Below are 19,668 nucleotides of genomic sequence, written 5' to 3'. Positions count from 1 at the left end.
GATTTTATCGTCCATTTTATGTAAAACAATATGGAAACAAAACTTACAAAAAAAAAGACTAATTCAGTTTTTCTATATATTATTGACAGTATGTTAACTCTAACACCTTTTTTTGCATTCTAATAAAGCGACCTCAAACTGCAGGAGCAATACTACTGGACACACTAAGACCTTGAATTGTTGGGAACCCTTCAGACTAGTAACCATATCTAATCTGCTTCTAAACGCATTTTTCATCAGGACCGAAATTCGGCATCCAGAAATTCCCACCCTTCTTTAGGCAAATATATTCCACAGACCTTTAAAACAATTTAACATCTAATTTTTCATGCAAATTGTAAAAAATATGTCTTAAATTAACATGGATTATTCATCATACCCAACTTCCTTATTAGCAGTAAAGGGTAAACTGTAGAGGTTCTTGAGCCTTTTTTCTTGAAGACATAAGTTAGTTACACAGGTTAACATTTTTGCTACAGAATGTACTCAGAGGCACTCCATAAAAATCGCTGATGACCTCTGGAACGTTTGTGTGACGGCAAATCTCCACCAAATACCACAACGGCATGATGGGATTTTGGGAAGGTAATTGGCACCAACAGCTGGGTGTAATCAGCTCAGTGCTTTATGAGGCGCTCAGTGATGTCAGAGATGTCAAGGACTTCTTTGGAATGAGGCATCTGTGATTACAAGATTAGAAGTCATTACAATTGTAATTCAGAACAGTGCTTCCCGTACTGCGGCAGTGGGTATTCTAGGAGCTCCTCGGGGAATTCCATTTGGGCTCTTTGGGCAGATTGAGGATTAGTTTAATTTCATTACTATCTCTCTACTATACAAGTTTGCACAAAGTGAAGCGTCTCCTCTGACAAGAAATATAACTCAGTTCATATGGAGGATACAAAAGTTAGCAAATATTGCATCAAAAGGTTCCTCCAATTGGATTTTACTCTGGTCCTCAGCCCTACAGGGTGCAAATAGTGTAGAGTTTATTTTGTTAGTTTACACATTAAACAAACAAACAAACAAACAAAAATACAATTTTTAAAAGAATTAGTAATGGGATGATTTTGTAAAAAAAAATAAAAAATAGCATTGCTTTACTACAGTGGCGGCTGGTAGAGTTTTCTCCAGGGGGGGCTATAACTTCAAAATAGATGTACTGTATGTCAAAAATCAATCAAATGTATACTAAGGTATCACATCAGTATATTTATATGAATGCCAAAAAAAAGTGCTTTAAACTAGTCCTTCATGTCTTTATCCATGCTGGGTCAGACTGTGACGTTTGAAAAAGGAGGTGGGGAAAGCAGAATAAAGCGCTAGCCTCACTTCATACAGTTAGCCAAGCCCTGTAGCTAAATAATGATATAAACCTGTCAATCAGCTGCACTTTATAACAGGCCATAGGTGGTTTGCAGATAAAGTTGCTCTTAGCTTTTAGGATGGTCCTATTTTTTTGCATGCACAACTTTTAACGAGAGTCCATGGGCAAACACCCCAGGGCGAAAATCCATCACCTATACGACGATGAACTAAATAACTTTACTTGTCATTAAAGATTAAATGTTTCTCTTGCACATCTAAAAAAAAATGTTTTATAATTTCACTTTTTTTATGTCTTTAATAAAGGTCATAGGTTAATGTCCTCTATTGGCCATATGCCACTGGTTCACCAAGTATCAAATAGGATCAACAGCTGTGAAAAAAAAAATCAAAAATAGCTTTATCAAATATATTTGTTAATTTTAGTTTGAAAAATTAAAGGAGCTCCTTGTTCTCTTGTCCAATATAAAGTCTAGAAATCTCTCCAGCAGTATTATGTGCAGATCAACTTAAAATATTCATGCAGACTGAGCTTATGTGAGGAAGAAAAACACCGAACGGTTCTCTCTAGCTACATTTACATTACAGCTGAATAAAGCATGCATGTCATCTAATTGACAATCATTAATATGTCTTTATCTTTTAATTAGACCCCCATGTATATATACTACTGTATTAATTAAAGCAGTACTTTTGAAGATAGAGAAGAAAATGAAAACAGACCAAAATGAAAAAAGAAAATCCAGATAAGAGATGAGGAATCCAGCTGCCCTCCTGCCGTTTGAATGATTGTGCCATAAGGAGAAAATGTGCTTCAAGTTAAATATGTTTAAGAAAAAGGAAATTCAAAGAATAATTTTTTGTACTTTATCTCTTTCTCCTCAGGACCATCATGAATTGTAATCTGAGGGTGATCCAGCCTCGAGCGTTTGCTCAGAACCCACATCTACGCTACATGTGAGTAAACACTCCATCTTAAACCTTTTTTTTTTTCTTGACCCTTCAAAAGATTTATTATGATCTTTGGCGTTTGACAGCTCACACTACAAGGACGTATATGAGTTAGTGTTGAACAGACCATGATGCACTTGATAGAGACTGGCTTTCGGAAAATTGTGCCATTGCCATTACTGCGGCAACAGCCACACATCTTAAATGAGACATCCATTATATGCCTGGGATAATTGGATTCCTATCTGCCCCGGTTTCTTTGTGCTGTGCCGGAGCAACATGGCATAGACGCAGTTCCATTTAGACTGCACTCGCCAAATGGACAATTTGTGCATGAGGCCGAGCATCAGAGAGCTGGGTGAAGAGCAAAGTAATTTCTTTAACAAAGGCTGATGTGTTCCTGTATGACAGGCTGTTATTCCCCAATTTTCCAGCGGTAAACACGCAGAAGGCACTGTCTCTTACCTGAGCGCCCTTCCATCTGCAGCTTCCAATTGTTTGATCTCTTTAGAATGTCCGATCTGTGCAAAGGGTGGGGTGAGTCTAGTTGCCTCACTGAGGTAACTAGATTCATCACATACCACAGTTGGTGGGGGTAACACTGGAATTAAAAGCCATATTGTTCAATCTGAAAACATACACTCATCTTCACTTTTCTTTGCACAATTCTGACCCCATAGTGCCTTTTAAATATGATTTAAAAGCCATACTCGAGTATGGCACATCCTTATGACTATGGTGCACCCATCTTTTGATGGCCACATCTGACAGGGTAATGCAACATGTCAAAAACCTTATATATATATATATATATATATATATATATAGATGGTACCCTGTGCCACATAGCATTGCAAAATTAGCATTTCTTCTGATAAGGAAAGTCTTGACTCTTTTTACCTGGGGTTGGCAGCAGCTGGATATAAGTTTGTACATGTTTAAGATTGTGGTGTGTTGTATAAAGTGGATAAAAAAAAAAAAAAAGCTGTGATATTTATTTGACAACTTAATCTTGCCTGTTACTGAGGCAGAAAATACTAGTTAGGCTGTGCTTCCCTGCAAGCAGACGTTCCCGGCATGTCAGTCTGAGTAATATTCCCTGGCTGGTCACGCTTTTTTTTGCTATACACGTAGACATTTAAACAAAAGACTATTGCTTGTCTTTTTATCTGGTCAGGTGATTGGTGGTGCTCAGAGAGTCCATCAACATTTAATGAAAGTTATTTAAGTGCTGCCTTTGCTTTAATTTTCCCTCCAGAAGATGGATTTGCTTAAACAGAAAACAAACGAATGTTTGGGACGTGCTTTGTGTCAACGTCGCCTGCGTTCCCTGAACATTTAACTCCGTGGAGGGGGACTCGAAAACATTCATGCATGTTGATATTAATGGAAATGAAAGAAGTAATATGTAGTTGAATATCAGGAGAATGAACAATGCATATTTTGTTGCTAAACTCTAGTGGTATGTTTAATTTCAAGAGTGTACGATTTAATTGGTGGGTTAAAATGCATAAAAAAACACATATTACTCTAGTTTTTACCACATTCTGTAATTGTTTAAAACAATGTATCAGAAAATAAAAGCAGTGTGTTAAAATGTTTAATTAAATGCAATGATCCTGTTGGTTTCAGAATCACCTTCAGCAGTACAGTAAACAGAGAATGCTGCTCCAACTTAAATAAATCGCTTTAATTAGACAGTTAAATCAACTTAATTTTTGAAGTTAGTAAGCTAAAAACTTTCATCAATTAAGTTGGGTAAACAATTGAATCGATTCAGTTTTTGCTGCCTTTTCTTTTTAGATTATAATGATTGTTAGTAGGGACACTGTTTTAAGCAATTTCTTCCTTAGCATTGGTTCTTGTAGATATTATTTTATGTTTTATTTATTTAAGGTCTCATTACAATCTTTTAAATCGGTCAAGTGTGAATTTTGATCATTTGTTTTCTGTATCCATTCTGTTTCAAATGTTCTGCTTTGTTTGGGATCATTGTTGCATTCATCATGTAGATATGGCAGATTTCTTGCTGTGGGATGAATACGGTAACCTTGTTTACTGTGTTTATTATGTTTTGTTCTCAGCTCATTATGGAATGGTGAAGTAGTGTTTGTTTTTTTCTCTAAGGGCATCACTAATCTCTGTCCTCCTTAATTATTAGCTAAAGCACATCCATATTACCCAAACCAGAAAACGGTAAATCTCCTTCTCTTATAAAAATAGTAACCTTCCCTGATAATCAGTTAGTAGAGTCCAATGAATAGCAGATGCTACTTAACTTGTTAAGTCCCTTGAAGGCCCATTGGGAGGGTATTTTATTTTCCTACTCAGCTTTTCCATTTCCACTTATTCTTTGTGTAATGCATAATGAAGCTGATGTGTCTTTTTTGCATAACCAGGATTAGATTTGTTCAAAAAATACATTTGACCTGGTATGTTAAACCCTGGATTTTAAAGAGGGTTTACTGTCTTTTTAACCATAACTCTGCCTTTCACAAACATAATTGTGGTTTATATATACCGTGTATATATATCACATTGTAAACATCTTGTAAATTTCATGAGATAAAAATGAGAAGAGATGTTTTATAGCAGCTCCAGATTGACATCACTGATTGTAGCCAACTAGCGCCCCCGTTCTGGGCTGTCCCTGTCGCGCTTCTGTAAGTGGATAGTTGCTAGGTGACACTGAGGATGATGATGTCAAGGAAGATTAATTATTGCCTGTCCTTAGCCCCAGAGGACCTAGCTCATTGATGTGTGTATCAGGCAGGTCTGATGAAAGCCCTAACCATCACACACTCAACTGGTTTCTCTTTTGTGAGAAGAACTAAAGCAATTGTTTTCATCACATTTTCAGGCCAAAACAGGCACAATTACTCTCAGTAAGATATCATTAATTCTATGTGCTGTAAACATTATGACTGCAATTAACTCCCACCATTGCTAGCCCCTATCACATATTAGTATTCCACTCATCTATTTTTAGGGTATGTATTATGCATAGCAGTATTTAGTATGCATTAGCAGTTAGCAGTGTGTATGCGCTGCAAAACAGCAGATGTAAACAAGTGTAATGATCTAATATTTTGGTTTCCAAATGTGGATATTTTTTTCTTTCATGTCCAGAATTTATTAATCGAAGAATTTATTAATCTTTTAAATAGTTGTCTTTTATAAAACCTGACGTTCTTGCTCACATATCCAAAGCAGTGTGTATTTAAAGTATTTTTAATGAAACAAGCTAAATTTTTAAACACACAGCTTTTAGATTTCAAGAAAACTTATTTTTTTTATGTTACAACTGATCAACGGGTTAACAATCTTATAACTTTAACATACTGTGTCATCATAATATATTTACAAAACTATGTGTTTTTGTAATACGTGAAAGATGCATAAAAAGTTAGCTTAATTCAGTAATTTAAAAGATTATTTAACTCAGCAGAAACTAGTGAATCCTAACTGGTTAAATCATAAAACATTACAGAAAAAGTAATAACTTACTATCTACCAAAAAAGGCTTGGATCTCTTCTTACAGTTACTGCAATGACTATCTTATGTTTAAGAAGCAAATCTTTAGAAAATTTTCACTTAAACTCGAGTTTACACATGCATATATGTTACAACTAATAACTTGATATCAGCCTTTTACTACTCTCTGCTGGAAAACACACAACAAATTATGATAATGGTTCACTGGATCAATATGATCAGTCACTTTTAATCTTGAATCTATTTTTTTAACCAAAGTAACAAGCTTTACCAGGTTACAATTACATTTACAAGTAATATTCTTTCGTAAAATGTATATTATTCTAATGTCTTGTATTGAACACTGTCCAAAATTCCCATATCAAATCTAAACAGGGGCAGCTGAAGGAGTGATCATATTTCTATTATAACAACATGCATATTGAGTTGGGTATTCGCACGTATAGTAATCAACACCTTCTTCTCAACTTCAGTCCACATAATTATTTCTCTTAAAGTGAAAAACAGATTTATAGCACAGCAGCTCATAATGAGGAAGCATCTTGCATACAGCCATGACTCACATGTCTAATTTACTGGGGTTATACACTACGCAACATCCAACCTGGTTCTGCTCTGTGATAAGTTTTATGATGCAGTGCCAACACAACAATTGTTAATTGAAAACCAATTTAATGGTTGGATGTTTAATCTTTTTTTTATTGTGTAGATATTAAGCCTTTGGAATCCAAGTTAGCACACCTTAACACTTTTTAAGCAAGGTATTTCAAGGAATATCTCAGAGCATATTTAATAAAGTATCTTTCCTTCAAGATAACTCTGATATTGTCAATAAGGTATAGGAGTTTATCATCTCAATGCAATGGTAACCTTTCTAAATTAACTTTATCTGATCTGATGAAGATCCGACCGCATATGCAGAGTTGTTGATGTTATTTTACTGATTTAGCTAACTATGTAACTCATAGACCCAAATGATGCCTACATTAAAGATTGAGATTATTCCTAAATATTGAAAGAGCTAAGAGCATCAAAAGATTTTTGCTTAATTAATCCCAGCTTAAAGCATACTTTAACCAATGGGGGGGCAACTAAAAGTAAGGTATGTACTTTAAAGACATGACAGTACTTGATATTGCTCATAATTTCCTTTATTCTTTAAATAATTAAATCCGTTGCAATTTTTGTTTAGCGTGTCAACCTAACAGACAATATAAGAAAGAATAGCAGCTTTAGTTATATAGTAAAAATGTGTAGCGAGTGGCTAAGTTACCAAATTGGCACACTAAGTTTTGTAGGACCCTAAAACAGATTAGTTGTTAATAGTTTGTACTTTATAAAGTCTTATAATTTTATGGGACAAGTACTAAATAAGCAAGCATAAGTGTTTTAATACACTGAGCCTTTTCAGTATTAATGAACTCAGGGGCTGTTTGTTGTCTTGTTTAATATCCTAACAGCTGTAGTCAAAGCATCATAGCTGTCATCTTCAGATAACCTCTATGGTCCAACAGAACTTTATGAGAGTCCAAAAATAAACTTTACAGAATACCAAAGCCTAAAGGAGTATTATTTAGACCTTAAAGAAGAATCATTTTATAAAAGGGCTTGGTAGATAAAATCATAATAGACAGTACATAAATCTTCTGTCCTGCTTTCATGTTTATATGGAGTGACTGTGCAAAAAGGTAAATGGTTATTTTTCAGCTCTGCAGTGCATTGCTTTCCCTGCTGAGAAAAAAATGCATGCAGATTAAAAATAGGTCTTTATAAACATTATTCTGCTAATTTAAAAAATCTGTTTGGTTTAAGAGTCGTCTATAGAAGGACAACTCTTAAACTAAACATATAGCTGAGCTTGTCTCTGAGGTGCAGGGTCTTGTCAGTGAATCCCTTCCCTCCAATTGTTGCAGCTTGAGATACTTATGTAACAACCTTGAAGCTTTAAGTACCATAAAGGGACCCTGAAGGAACAATCAGCAATATTTTACACCTTTGTAGGAGAAAATGACCACACTCAGTTTAACTGTTCTGTTAGAAATGACTATTTAGAGTTTGAGCTTTCTTAACAAGCATGTTTGCCTTGACTTTTTGTTTAGCTCATTGCGAATCATGAGGCCCCCTAGATGGTGATAAAAATCATCCCACAGAACTTTGCTCGGCTGCATTCGATTGTGAAAAGACGAAGCAGCAGCCAAAGGGAACATCGAGACAAAGAAAGGGACACATAGCCAACGCATGACACAACTAAACGTTTTTTTTTAAACTTTATTGTGTTTTCTGTGTCTTACCTGTTTTCTGAAGCGGCCTAATGGTTTTATACTAATGCATAAGGCCTGCGAACTCATTAATGAAGCCTTTTACGATTTTAAATTAGCCATATTGGTTATATTTTTTTCTCTTTCCCTCTTTTCCTTATTACACAAATTTAAAAAGCTTTTCTGACATGATTAAATAAATGTGCTAATAATGCATTATTCTATTTATTTGGAGTATAAAAATGAATTGAGTTTTAAGTTTAAAAAAAAAAAAGATTAACCAATTATAAATGTTGCGTTGGTCAATTTGTGCCTCCCTAAAACCTGATAATGAATAATTGCTTAACTTCTCTGTTGCTTTTTTGCATGAAAAACATGTTAAAAAATTATAAAATCAAATATGATTAAAAGGCACATCTTTTTGGATTCCAAATGCACTCTGTAATGCCAAATTATGTAATAATTTAGACATTTTAGGCTCCAAGAAATTAAAATGATACAATTTTGTAATAGGTTCTGCGGCATTATATAACAGCATTATTACATTTTGCACAAACTTTTAGAAAATTTGGAGGTTGCTTTTTAAATTCTACATTCCCTCTCTTTTTATCATTTTCTTTGTTGTTTTGTTTTCGGTTTTGTTTTGTTACTGACAGACAATTAAGCTTGATCAATATTTAAAAAAATGCCCGTTGCTTTTTTTTAAATTTATATATGTGGGTAGGTTCTAAGACAACACGTCATGAAACAGTGTTTGGGGTTTTTAAAAAGTGCGTAGTACTGTTTCTAGACAGACTTGCCACAGCTGTTGAAAGAACAATTGACGAACCTTTCATTATCAGTACAGAGGGTCATTTTAGTTGCCAACAGCTGGATAACGTTTTGCATCAGGATATACTTTATTATCCAGAATGCTGGTGAATAGAATGCACGCCGTCCATGGTGCTGAAACTTTGATGGCTAGTAGGATGATTTCTGAATGGACATTTATCATTTATCTCAGCTAATATGGTTCAAATGGAAATGTTTAATTTAATTTTGGAAAATATTTAAAAACCAGTTATCATTTTTTAGATTAATACATGTAGTCTGCACCACTCTAGATGTTCTGTGGATGTATTATATTTGAAAAAAATTTGTTTTGATGAAAAAGTTGTAGCCATTACCTTTTAGATAAAAGCATGAGAAACACTCGAGGTGTAAAAGAGGGAAGGTGGAGGAAAAATGGAAGCTTTATAATGACATAAGAACAAACTTTTTGTCGAAAATAAATCATATTTACTCAACCACATGCACAGAGGCAAAGGAAGTCACAGTTGCACTGTACTAAGAAAAGAATACCATTGAATCAATAACTGATGTGCCAGGCAATGTACCTGATGATGTCCCTAATCACATACAGGCAGGTCATGCATTATTTTTTTATTCCTCATTACTTTTTTTTTTTTATTATAAATTACTACCCCACCAAAGAACCTGTGGTTTTGTTTTTTCCTTTTTTGTGTTGTAGTACTTAGGAAAAAAAAAAAAGATATAACGGCACATTGCTTGGCACTAAAAAGGCTCTAAGCAGGCTCAATACAAAAAGAGGCCGTCAGTTTAGACATAATTGTACCAAGTTAGACTCTTGGCCCTTAGCTATTTATTGTCCTCCTTCTATTTCGATCCCATTTTCTGTTTTTGGTTTTGTGTTTAAAGAGGAAGCCAAACAGCAAAACCCAAAATCTCTCTATAAAGCCAGAAAAAGGTTTAATTGTAAAACACATACTCACAATTTGATGAAAGTATTAAGGATAATATAATTAATTATATCCTTGTCATTGGGTGATACCAGGTTATCAGTGAGCGAGAGGAAGAACACATCTTGGACAAATTCTTGGTACAGTTGATCAACCATCAAAAGTCCCAAACCTAACTGGATAATGGACATTTTTATGAAGTCAAACAAGGAGTCTAAAAAAAAAAATCACTGCCTGAAGAAAATCCAAAAAACAAACATTGATTAAATCCTTGTAAGGGGGCTGGTCTGTATAGTGACCGACTGTTTCTAGTCATGCTCATCCCTCATAAAATTTTCAAACAGAATAAACTACCTTCTATTAATAAAGGCATTGCTACATATGTTTCCGTTCATTTGATCCTGAAACGTCTGTGTTCTGTTAAAAGCAGGTCTAACATCACAAGAAGATGACAATGTTTTGACTTCTGAGTTTTTTCTATCATAAATTGAAAATTTTTTTAAAGCATGTGTTGCATCTTGGTAGCAGAAGCTTACCTGCGGTGTTAGGGGTGATATAGAAGATAGGAGACATTGAGTCATATCTTTAGATAACAGTAATTGTGTGAAAGCTTTAATCTTCTGGAGAAGGTTCTCTTCTCAGATCACACACACATACACTTTGATGATCTTCTTCCACACGCCTTACATCCCACACTGCCACCCGACAAGTGATCACATAAAAGGATATCATCTTGTGTGAGGCTCTTAAAGATTTATTTCATAGGAAGTAATTGTGTATGCGTAGAACAGCAGTGGGACTGGACTGGGTTAGCTTCATTATTATTAAATCATTATTGTTTATTGCCTTCATGTTGCCTGCTCTATTTCAGACCCTCCCACTAGTGTCTGAGAATCACCGGTATGACCTTGCTTTGTCTGGCTAGGCAAGTCGAGGACTGACTCCTTCAGAAAAAAAAAAAAAAAAGAACAAACAGGTTTATTCTTCAAGCCATTAAAATGCATAACTTGAAGTAAAGGTGAAGAAAAGCTTTTTATTCCCACAATGCCTTAAAATTCACTTGGCTAGTGATGCATTACTAAACCCAACCTGCTTTGTTGGGTTTGAAAGAAAATTTAAAAGTTTGTTTTGGTTTCTTTAACCTTAAAAATATATTTTGGAGCCTTTAAATGGCTTTCTTAAGAATTCTTTTTTAAAAAGAAGAATTAAATGAAACCGAATTTGCAGATATTACTCAACAGATGCTCCATTTCACAATTTCCACTGACTTTCTTGTCCATTAAAATGATATATTTAGGAGTTATAACTTTAACAAACAAACACACCCTTTTGTTGAACCCTAGGTTTTATTTTATTTTTTGTTGTATTACTTATCACAGCATTTCTAACAGATTTCTTTCTAAAACAGAAAAGTGAAGAAAGGAAAAAAAATTTACAAGGAGAAAAAATGTTTTTATGGCCTTAGATGATCTATTTCAAAACATATAAGAAAGCTACGCATATCGAACCTTTCATCCTCTGAAATGTAACAAGCCTTTTATATGAACCTATTTTTTATTCAGTTCAGGTCCTTAACAAGGTAAGGCGGCGTGACTTTTGCCTCTGATTAACACCGACACATTAGCTGGGTGCTAATTAAGCAAAGATCTATAATCATCAGATCAGAAATCCTTTCTTGATTCCTGCACATTTCTGAATATGAATGTCTATGGCATTTATCTTCCTCTCTTTTATCCTGTACTATAAGCAATTGATGGAAATAAAATCTACCTGCAAAGGCTCCATTACAAGGTGTTGGTCTTTCAAATCATTGCTGCCTTGGCTAGGTCCTCTTTTCTATTTGATGTCACCGGTGGGCCAGGCATCATGCGCCATGCTCGTCCCCAGTGTCAAATTAAAGGTCAGCGTCTGGGAGGTGAAGCAACTCCTCTCTTTATTCGTAAGCTGCCAAGGGAGAGGCCCAATAAATCTGGTGGGAATGTTGTCAGGGGGGAGTCAGAAAGGTCACTGCCCACCAGGGGAAGGGAGTGGACATGCTCTCGTTAAATCCTCTTGGCCATGTTTTTTTTAATTTGTTTTTTTTTTTTTTCTCCTAAATGTCACGTTCATATTTGTGTGAGCTAAGCAGCTAGCTTGAGACTTGCTTTAATTAGATGCTTGATTCTTCTCTGTGTGTTTACCTTGTCAAGTTGTTTCAACTCTATGCCTCCTCTTTCCTGACATGTTGCAATGAACTTTGTTTCTGAGACCTTTAGTCATGCACCTTTATTAAGAAATAGTAATTTTTAACTTTGTAAAACTGCTAATATGCAACAATTGGAGCTCATCTGCCTGTATTACAGGGTAGAGACACTGCCCTTCCCCTATGCAGTGCTTTAGCTGACAGTCAACAGCATACATGCTACATTAGCATCAACCTCCTGTGCATGAAAATAAGTTTGGATATTTGGAAACATCCCAGTTTACATAAACTACTGTCAGTTAATTTCAAACACTAGGAAAGGTTCACTCGTTACTTTTAAAGCTCTATTTTTGTATTAAACTGGCCAATGAGGCAAAAACCAAAAACATTTTCCATCTAGAATCACCTTACTACACTTAATCTGATGCAAAAAAAAAAGGTATATTTTGCAAAATAAACACTATTGTTGCTTCATTGATGTATTTTGGTTTTCTAGCAGAATTAGAAAAAATAGCTTAATACACAGGTTAAGAGATTAAATTGAAAGATGCTCAATTTTGAAAATCTCTAATAGATACACTTATAATGTGAAATCCATCAAAATGCTTATATTTTTAAAGGTAACTTAATTATGTTTGACCAAAAAGCTGTGGACACTGGTTAAATTGTTAGAAATGTCACCTTAAAGAGAGAATATTCTGGTTTAAATTCAGAGTAGTGCCTTTCTGCATAGTGCCCATTAATGCACGGGAGTTCTCCATGTAGCTCAGCTTCCTCCCATTGTCTAAAAATGTGTATGCATGTCAAGCAGATCTTCCCATAGGGTTAGGATAAATTCTGGGTGTTTTTATTTTTATTTTGTTGCACTGAAGTCTGTTTATATTTTTAAAAACATTTTCAGACATTCCCCAATGATCTCCATCTTATTGTTGATGTTCATACCCAGTTTTCAAAGACCAATTATGACACTTTCATCTGCTTACCAAACATACACACATATCTAAACACTTTTTAAGTACTAGGATAGACATCTTTGCTTTAGTTGCCAGCTTACTTGAAGATAAAACAGTGATCTAGATGAAATCTGCAGTGTCTGTAGTCTCCGGCTTTGTGACTCCACAATCATGTGAAAATAGAGTGCTGATCTCAAAGATATGAATGCATCTGAAAATCCTGATACACCGCATGTGTCAAGCATGTTTATGGTCACACTTGAGGGAATTAGCCAACATTTTTGCTTGGAAAATGTAAGTAGGATTATGTGTCATGTTAAATGCCATCTTACAACATGGTGCTGTCATCATTCATAACAAGCTCCGAGGCAGGAAATGTCGGCTTGAGGATCAAGAATGAATTGGCAGGGATATTTTGTAAGTGCTTTTCAAGGTGTGCCAAAGGGTACAACATGTCAAGTTACTTGTTAGGTCCCTCCCTCTCTCTCTCTCTATAAAAAAAAAACAAAAACTTCCTCACCCACTGCGGGCGGTCTCCCCCTTTTTCCCAGAGGCCTTGAAGCTTGAGGGTTCTACTCAGTATCTTAGTTGTCCCTAGAACTGCAGTTTTCTGGACCAAGATGTCTGATGTGTTTCCAGGGATCTTCTATAACCACTCCTTAGGTTTGGGGGTCACTAGTATCCCAATGACCATGGGCATCAGTGATGCCTTGACCTTCCAGGTTTTCTCCAGCTCTTCTCTGAGCCTCTGGTATTTCTGTAATTTCTCATGTTTCTTTTTCCTGATGTTGCAGTCACTTGGTATTGCTATGTCAACCTCAACTGCTTTCCTCTGCTTTTTTTCCACCACCACAATGTCTGGTTGGTTTGCCATTGCCAGTCGGTCCATCTGTATCTGGAAGTCCCACTGGATCTTGGGTTGGTCATTCTCTACCATGTTTGTGGGTGTTTCCCACTTTGACCTTGGGGTTTCCAGCCCATACTTTGCTCAGATGTTCCTGTCCACTATTCCAGTCACTTGGTAATGGCGCTCCATGTAAACTTTCCCTCCCAGCATCTTGCACCCTGCAGTTGTGCTGGATTGTCTTAGGGGCCTCTTTGCACAGTCTTGACCTGGGGTCTTGTCTAGTGTGGTAGATCTGTGCCCCTATCGCTGTGGTGCTCAGGGCCTGCTCCTTAGCAGCCATGATGAGTGCCTCTGTGCTGTCCTTCAGTTCGACTTTGTCCAGCGATTGGTAGGATTTCCTGATATCCACCACTTCAGTTATGTTCCGGTGGTACATCCTGTGTAGGGGCTTATCCTCCCATGATGGAACCTCTCGCACTTCATCTTCTGTTCCCTATTGTCTGAGACATTCACTGAGCATGTTTTCTGTTGGAGCCTTGTCCTTGATGTACTTATGGATCTTGGATGTTTCATCCTGGATAGTGGCTCTCACGCTCAGTAGTCCTCGGCCTCCTTCCTTTCAGCTAGCATTCAGTTTCAGGGTGCTGAATTTGGGGTGGTACCCTCCGTGCATGTTTAGGAGATTTCATGTCTCAACAATTGTTGCTTGTATCTCATCCTTTTGCCAGCTTACTATTCCTGCAAGGTGTCTGATTATTGGTAGAGTGTAGCTATTTATTGCCTAAGACTTATTCTTGCCATTGAGCTGGCTTTTAGGACCTGCCTCACTCGTTGGAGGTATTTGGCCATAGCCACTTTCCTTGTTGCCTCTTTAAGGTTGCCATTTGCTTGTGGGATACCGAGCTACTTGTTACCGTCCTCAATGTCTGCTATTGTTCTTTCTGGGAGTGAGCTCCCCTCTGTGGGAACTACCTTCCCTCTCTTAGTCACCATCTGACCACACTTCTCTAGTCAGAATGACATTCCGATGTCTGTGCTGTAGAATCGGGTGGTATGGTACAGTGAGTCATTGTCTCGCTTGTTCTTAGTGTACAGCTTGATGTCATCCATGTAGAGGAGGTGACTGCTGGTGGCCCCAATGGATTGCTGAGGCTATATATATATATATATATATATATATATATATATATATATATATATATATATATATATATATATATATATATGCATAAATATATATATGTGTATATATACGTCAAACTCATTACATTATATTTAGACTCCATTTTGTATTCACTTTTTGTACATTTGAATCTTTCATGTATAAAAAAAGGAAAAGAGCAAAATATTTCACATAGAAGTGAAGTCATCATTCCTCTGCTTGTATTTCTGAAAATAAAAATAGCATTAAAATTCAGTTGTGTTTGCAAAGCAGGATCCATCAGTTCAAGGACTTGAGCTACCTTAAGTGGTTCTGTGGGAGTCATCTCATGACTTTTGATGCTTTAAGAAATGCAGAACGTCTGTTTGTTTCTTCCTTTCCTGTCCTCTCTCAATTTAGCACTGCTCTGGAGGAGGAGTTCCTCCCACACTCAGGCTGTACCCTTTGGGGACCAGCAGTGTTCATTCCAGTGAGCTTTCATTTCCACCAGAATATCTCTACGTGATTAAGCTCGGTGCATGCATCAAAAACAGCCAATGGATCCATCTAGTTTACATTGCATTGCAGTATCCATCCTTGAATTAACTGCTATTTATTTGAGATTACACTCTGATGATATCTGCCCACTGTGCTCTGTGTGGGCGACTTTCTGCTTAGCGAGTCAGTTAAATTGAAAGTTGGCGTTGCTCAGCGGGTAAAGGTTGCATGGACCCGATTCCCTCCTACAGACTGACCTGCTGCTTTACTCTGCCAGGAATGAAGCCATGTGACTACGGGAGATAGTTGATGGGGAGGTGAAGAGTACTTTAGGATCTCCCTCGAATATTGGCTTTCGTAGTAGACCGCCCCCGCCATTTCTCAAAGCTTCATCACCCCCAATGCACCACATGAAATCATTCCCTTGCATGAATGTCTTTTCTTTTCAGTGGGTAAACTTAAACCAGGCATAATAATGTTGGTTGCCTGCATTTCCGAGCAATCACAAACATCTATTTGTTCCAAAAAAGAAAAGAAAAAAAAATGATATAAAACATACAAAATGATCACTTTTCTGTCATGAGGACTAATTATCAAGCCGTTAAAACTTAATGAGTTCAAATTGTGTATTTCATACCCTGGCTCTGCTTTTATCTGTGATGCTAATCTCACTTAAAACACCAACGGGGTATGGCACCCTCTGACAGTGTTGACATGGACTATCTGTTAGCTATGTGGGCTGAAGTGAAAAACGCTCTACCACTCACTGCCTGACTTTCTGACAATGTCACAACTGGACACTTGAAGATTGTGAATTGTGTCCTCTCTCAAGGTTTCCACTGGTAGCTCTTATCTACAAAATGAATTGTGCAGAGGAAAATAGATCATAAAGGTAGGACTAGACTTGTAAGAATTAAAACATTTAAAAAGAACATGCATTGCAGATACAGTGGTTTACTGCCAAAAAGACTTTATATATGCTGTTATCCTTGCATTCAATTCTTACAATAATCATGGCCAAGTACTTTAAATCAGCTAGGTGATGCCTAGATTCACAAATGTAAATATGAAAAGTACCTTATTCCCTTAAACTTGTGAGTTGTAGGTGCCTGATTAACTTGCAGCTGGCTAGCTTAAGTGGTAAGTCACCCATCCTGCAACAGCAGAAAGCCTTGGGGGGATGAGCTTCCAGTGTGGGTCCTTTGGCAAAAACCTTTCACGCTAATGCCTGCTTTGGGAAGTGTCGGCCTAGTGGTAAGGGCATTGTGCTTGGAATCCTGAACCTCTGAGTTCAAGCCCCACAGACTGCCACTGTTGGTCCCTGAGCAAAACCCTTAACCCCACACTGCTCGCCAAGCAGCTGCACAAGGCAGCCCAACGCTCCCCAAGGGGATGGGCTATATGCAGATATTTCATTTTTTTGCTGTGTACTACCTTCGACAGTGTAATGACAAAAAACTACTTGATAAAACAGCTTTCAAATTAAAAGGGGCTATCCAGACCAACCGGCCTTATGTAGAAATATCTGTTCCACTTTTTAAATCAGGAGTTAACCATAATTATTAATTTTTGGTTAAACTATCATGCTATCCACTTATCTTACTTACTGTATCTAACAACTTATTCATAGACCAACATTTTTTCTGTGGCAGTAGTGAACCCTGATTGTCTTCAGGTAAACGTTTTGCTCTGAATTCACTCTGCCATTTTGCCAGCCTGTTGTGTAAACAGAAGACTGGACAACAGCAAAGACAGATGGTGTGTGATGTTTTATGTAAAATAATGGAATAGGTGCACTGTGTTGTTAGCTCCCACTGCTTTAAAAAATGGGTGTAAAACAAAACTGAAACATCTTTTTCATGTAGTATTAAGACTTCTTATAATATCATGAAAATTTTAAATAATGGCATTTTAGAAAGCTATAATACTACCAGAATAACATACATATGTTACTTGTTAATACCAATAAAAGAACCATATTTCAAAAAAAGCAAACAAAACACACCAGAACCCATGCAAATCTGAAAAGAGAGCAAAAAAAGAGAACACACTGAAAGACACTTTTGAGAACAGAACCTGCAAGCAATTGACTGCACATAATGATTTGAGGACAGAGGTGCAGATAAAGAAAATTGGGCATGAAGGCAGTGCTGAGGGAAAAGTAGTCCTTCACCTCGAGGCCCATTCAGGGGGACAAAGAGTCGTCCGGCTGAGTAGCTGGTCTTTACATCCATAATCACAGCAGTCCAACAGAGCCTAATATTTTTTGTCGGCTGTGCCAGTCTTGAGACAGTGGAGGGTGGTTTTGGGTTGCGGTGAGCCACAGGAATAATGGCTTCAGTTAATCTGCAGTGTGGGACATTTTATCTTGAGAGACTCCATGGCAGCTTACTTTACTGGATCGATAGCATGTGTAACACCAAAGCCTCAAGTTCGCGCCTCCCACCAGCAGTTCACAGATTTCTTACCTCACAGCTGCAGCTTTTCTGTCATTTGCTTTTGAACTCTTGAGTCTCAAACAACCAAACAGGGGGAGTAGTTTAAAAAAAAAAGAAAGAAAGATTGAAGCGAAACCACATTTTCCCTAACTGAGCTGACAGGGAGGCTAAAAATAGCTGCTTTCATCTTGGTGAGGTACTGGTTCAGAGCAGTGTACAAGAACTTGTCTGCGACGCTCCATCCTCTTAGCCAAGGTGCTGGGTGTTATCAGATCACGTGGCAGGCATCTAACATGAGGTTTCATGATGCTTTCCCTTCACAGTGCTGGCTAGCCAAATATTTGTGGGTGTCTTAGGACCAAAAAACAGAAGGAAATGCTGCAGAAACTCTTCTCCAAGGGCGTCTAAATCCTGCAGGCCAGACGAGGATTGCTGATTCCTGAGGCAGCACTTCACCTCAGCCTCCCGCCTCCCTCTTCCATCCTCCTACATCACTCACAGCTCACTCCACCACTGTCCTGACAGACATTCGTCTGGCTGAGGCTTGACATTCGGTGTACACAGTGCCAAGCCCTCTGACACAATCGCTGTCAATCAAACAACACTGGTCGGAAACCCTCAGATGTGTTTGGACAAGGGGATGAGGATTTGAGCCCCGCAGATTGCTCTTAGCTGTGCCACATGGGGGAGCAGATGGGTTTTTTTCCTCTCCAGCCCTCCTGCCCTGCCGACTGGCCTCGGGATGCAGCCTCCAGCATCTTATACACCAATATTGCATAGTGCCATGAGAGTGAGCCAGTGGAGTGATTTCTCTGTCACAGAGATAGATAGGGGAGACTGACTTTGATAATGTGAAAAAGGAAAAAAAAAAAAACTTTTTTCCCCATTTGCTTGGGACTGATAAGTTGGTTGTTTTGGGGATTTACTCCATAGCCAAATCTTTACCCTTAGATTTCACCTGGTAACACATTTATGCAATAAAAATGGCGTTCATGTTTAATCACTCATTGCTTTTATTGCAAATTTAAAAACCCATAACACCATATATATTCTTTGTATTTCTAAATATACAACACCTTTCATCTCCTTTCAGCCAACTGCAAATAATCCATACTAATTTTAAAATCTGTAAAACTCTCCAGCAATAATGACAGATAGATATATGGATGGATGGATGGATGGATAGATAGATAGATAGATAGATAGATAGATAGATAGATAGATAGATAGATAGATAGATAGATAGATAGATAGATAGATAGATAGATTTGTCCACTATACTGACAGGCATCATGTCTTTCGCCATAAACTCTGTTATTGCCAGAGATATTTCAGTGTGCCAGTTCGCATTTTGTTCGTAAGGAGTAACACTTTCAAACAGTTTGGTCAGTGATCCCTGTCGGGTGGTACTTTGCTTAATTGACGTTGAGGCACTGGTAGTTGCCATTCTAGCCATGCAACTATCATACACAGCCTTGTGGTGGTTTTTTAAGTGTTGATAAAGGTTTGTTGTGTTACCTCGTGAGGTAGAAACAATAGCAAGGCATGTCCAGCACGACACCTGGCGTAGAGCAGCGTCTTCTTTTTTAAACCCAAAATAATTCCACACAAGTGACGTACTGCTCCTCTTTGGTACCAGACCTTCAATTGTTTCCGTTTTTGCCCAGTCTGAGGCCATTATTCAGCAGGTTAGTCGCGGCCGATAACAAGTTTTCCTGTGTGTTACTTTGCTAGCGTGTCACGCCGTGATTCGAGCTCTAATCATGGTCAAACAGTTAATTCTGCACATACAGTACATGGAATAAATTCACCACAACTTCTGTTCAAAATATAAGAGTT

General features: G+C 37.3%; 1 protein-coding gene across 2 annotated transcripts in view; it reads left to right on the top strand.

The window, feature by feature from the left end:
- ntrk3 (neurotrophic tyrosine kinase, receptor, type 3) overlaps window positions 1–19,668 on the top strand; it is a 340,701-nt gene that overhangs the window by 67,166 nt on the left and 253,867 nt on the right. For both annotated transcript variants that reach the window (XM_015379852.1, XM_015379851.1), the window contains exon 3: window positions 2,212–2,283. In XM_015379852.1, the coding sequence (XP_015235338.1) occupies window positions 2,212–2,283 (72 nt within the window). The remainder of the gene's footprint in view (window positions 1–2,211; window positions 2,284–19,668) is intronic.

Source organism: Cyprinodon variegatus, unplaced genomic scaffold (genome assembly GCF_000732505.1).
Source record: "Cyprinodon variegatus isolate N-32 unplaced genomic scaffold, C_variegatus-1.0 Scaffold201, whole genome shotgun sequence".
NCBI lineage: Eukaryota > Metazoa > Chordata > Actinopteri > Cyprinodontiformes > Cyprinodontidae > Cyprinodon > Cyprinodon variegatus.
The sequence above is the reverse complement of the archived record's forward strand: the minus strand, read 5'-3'. Positions and strand labels throughout refer to the sequence as shown.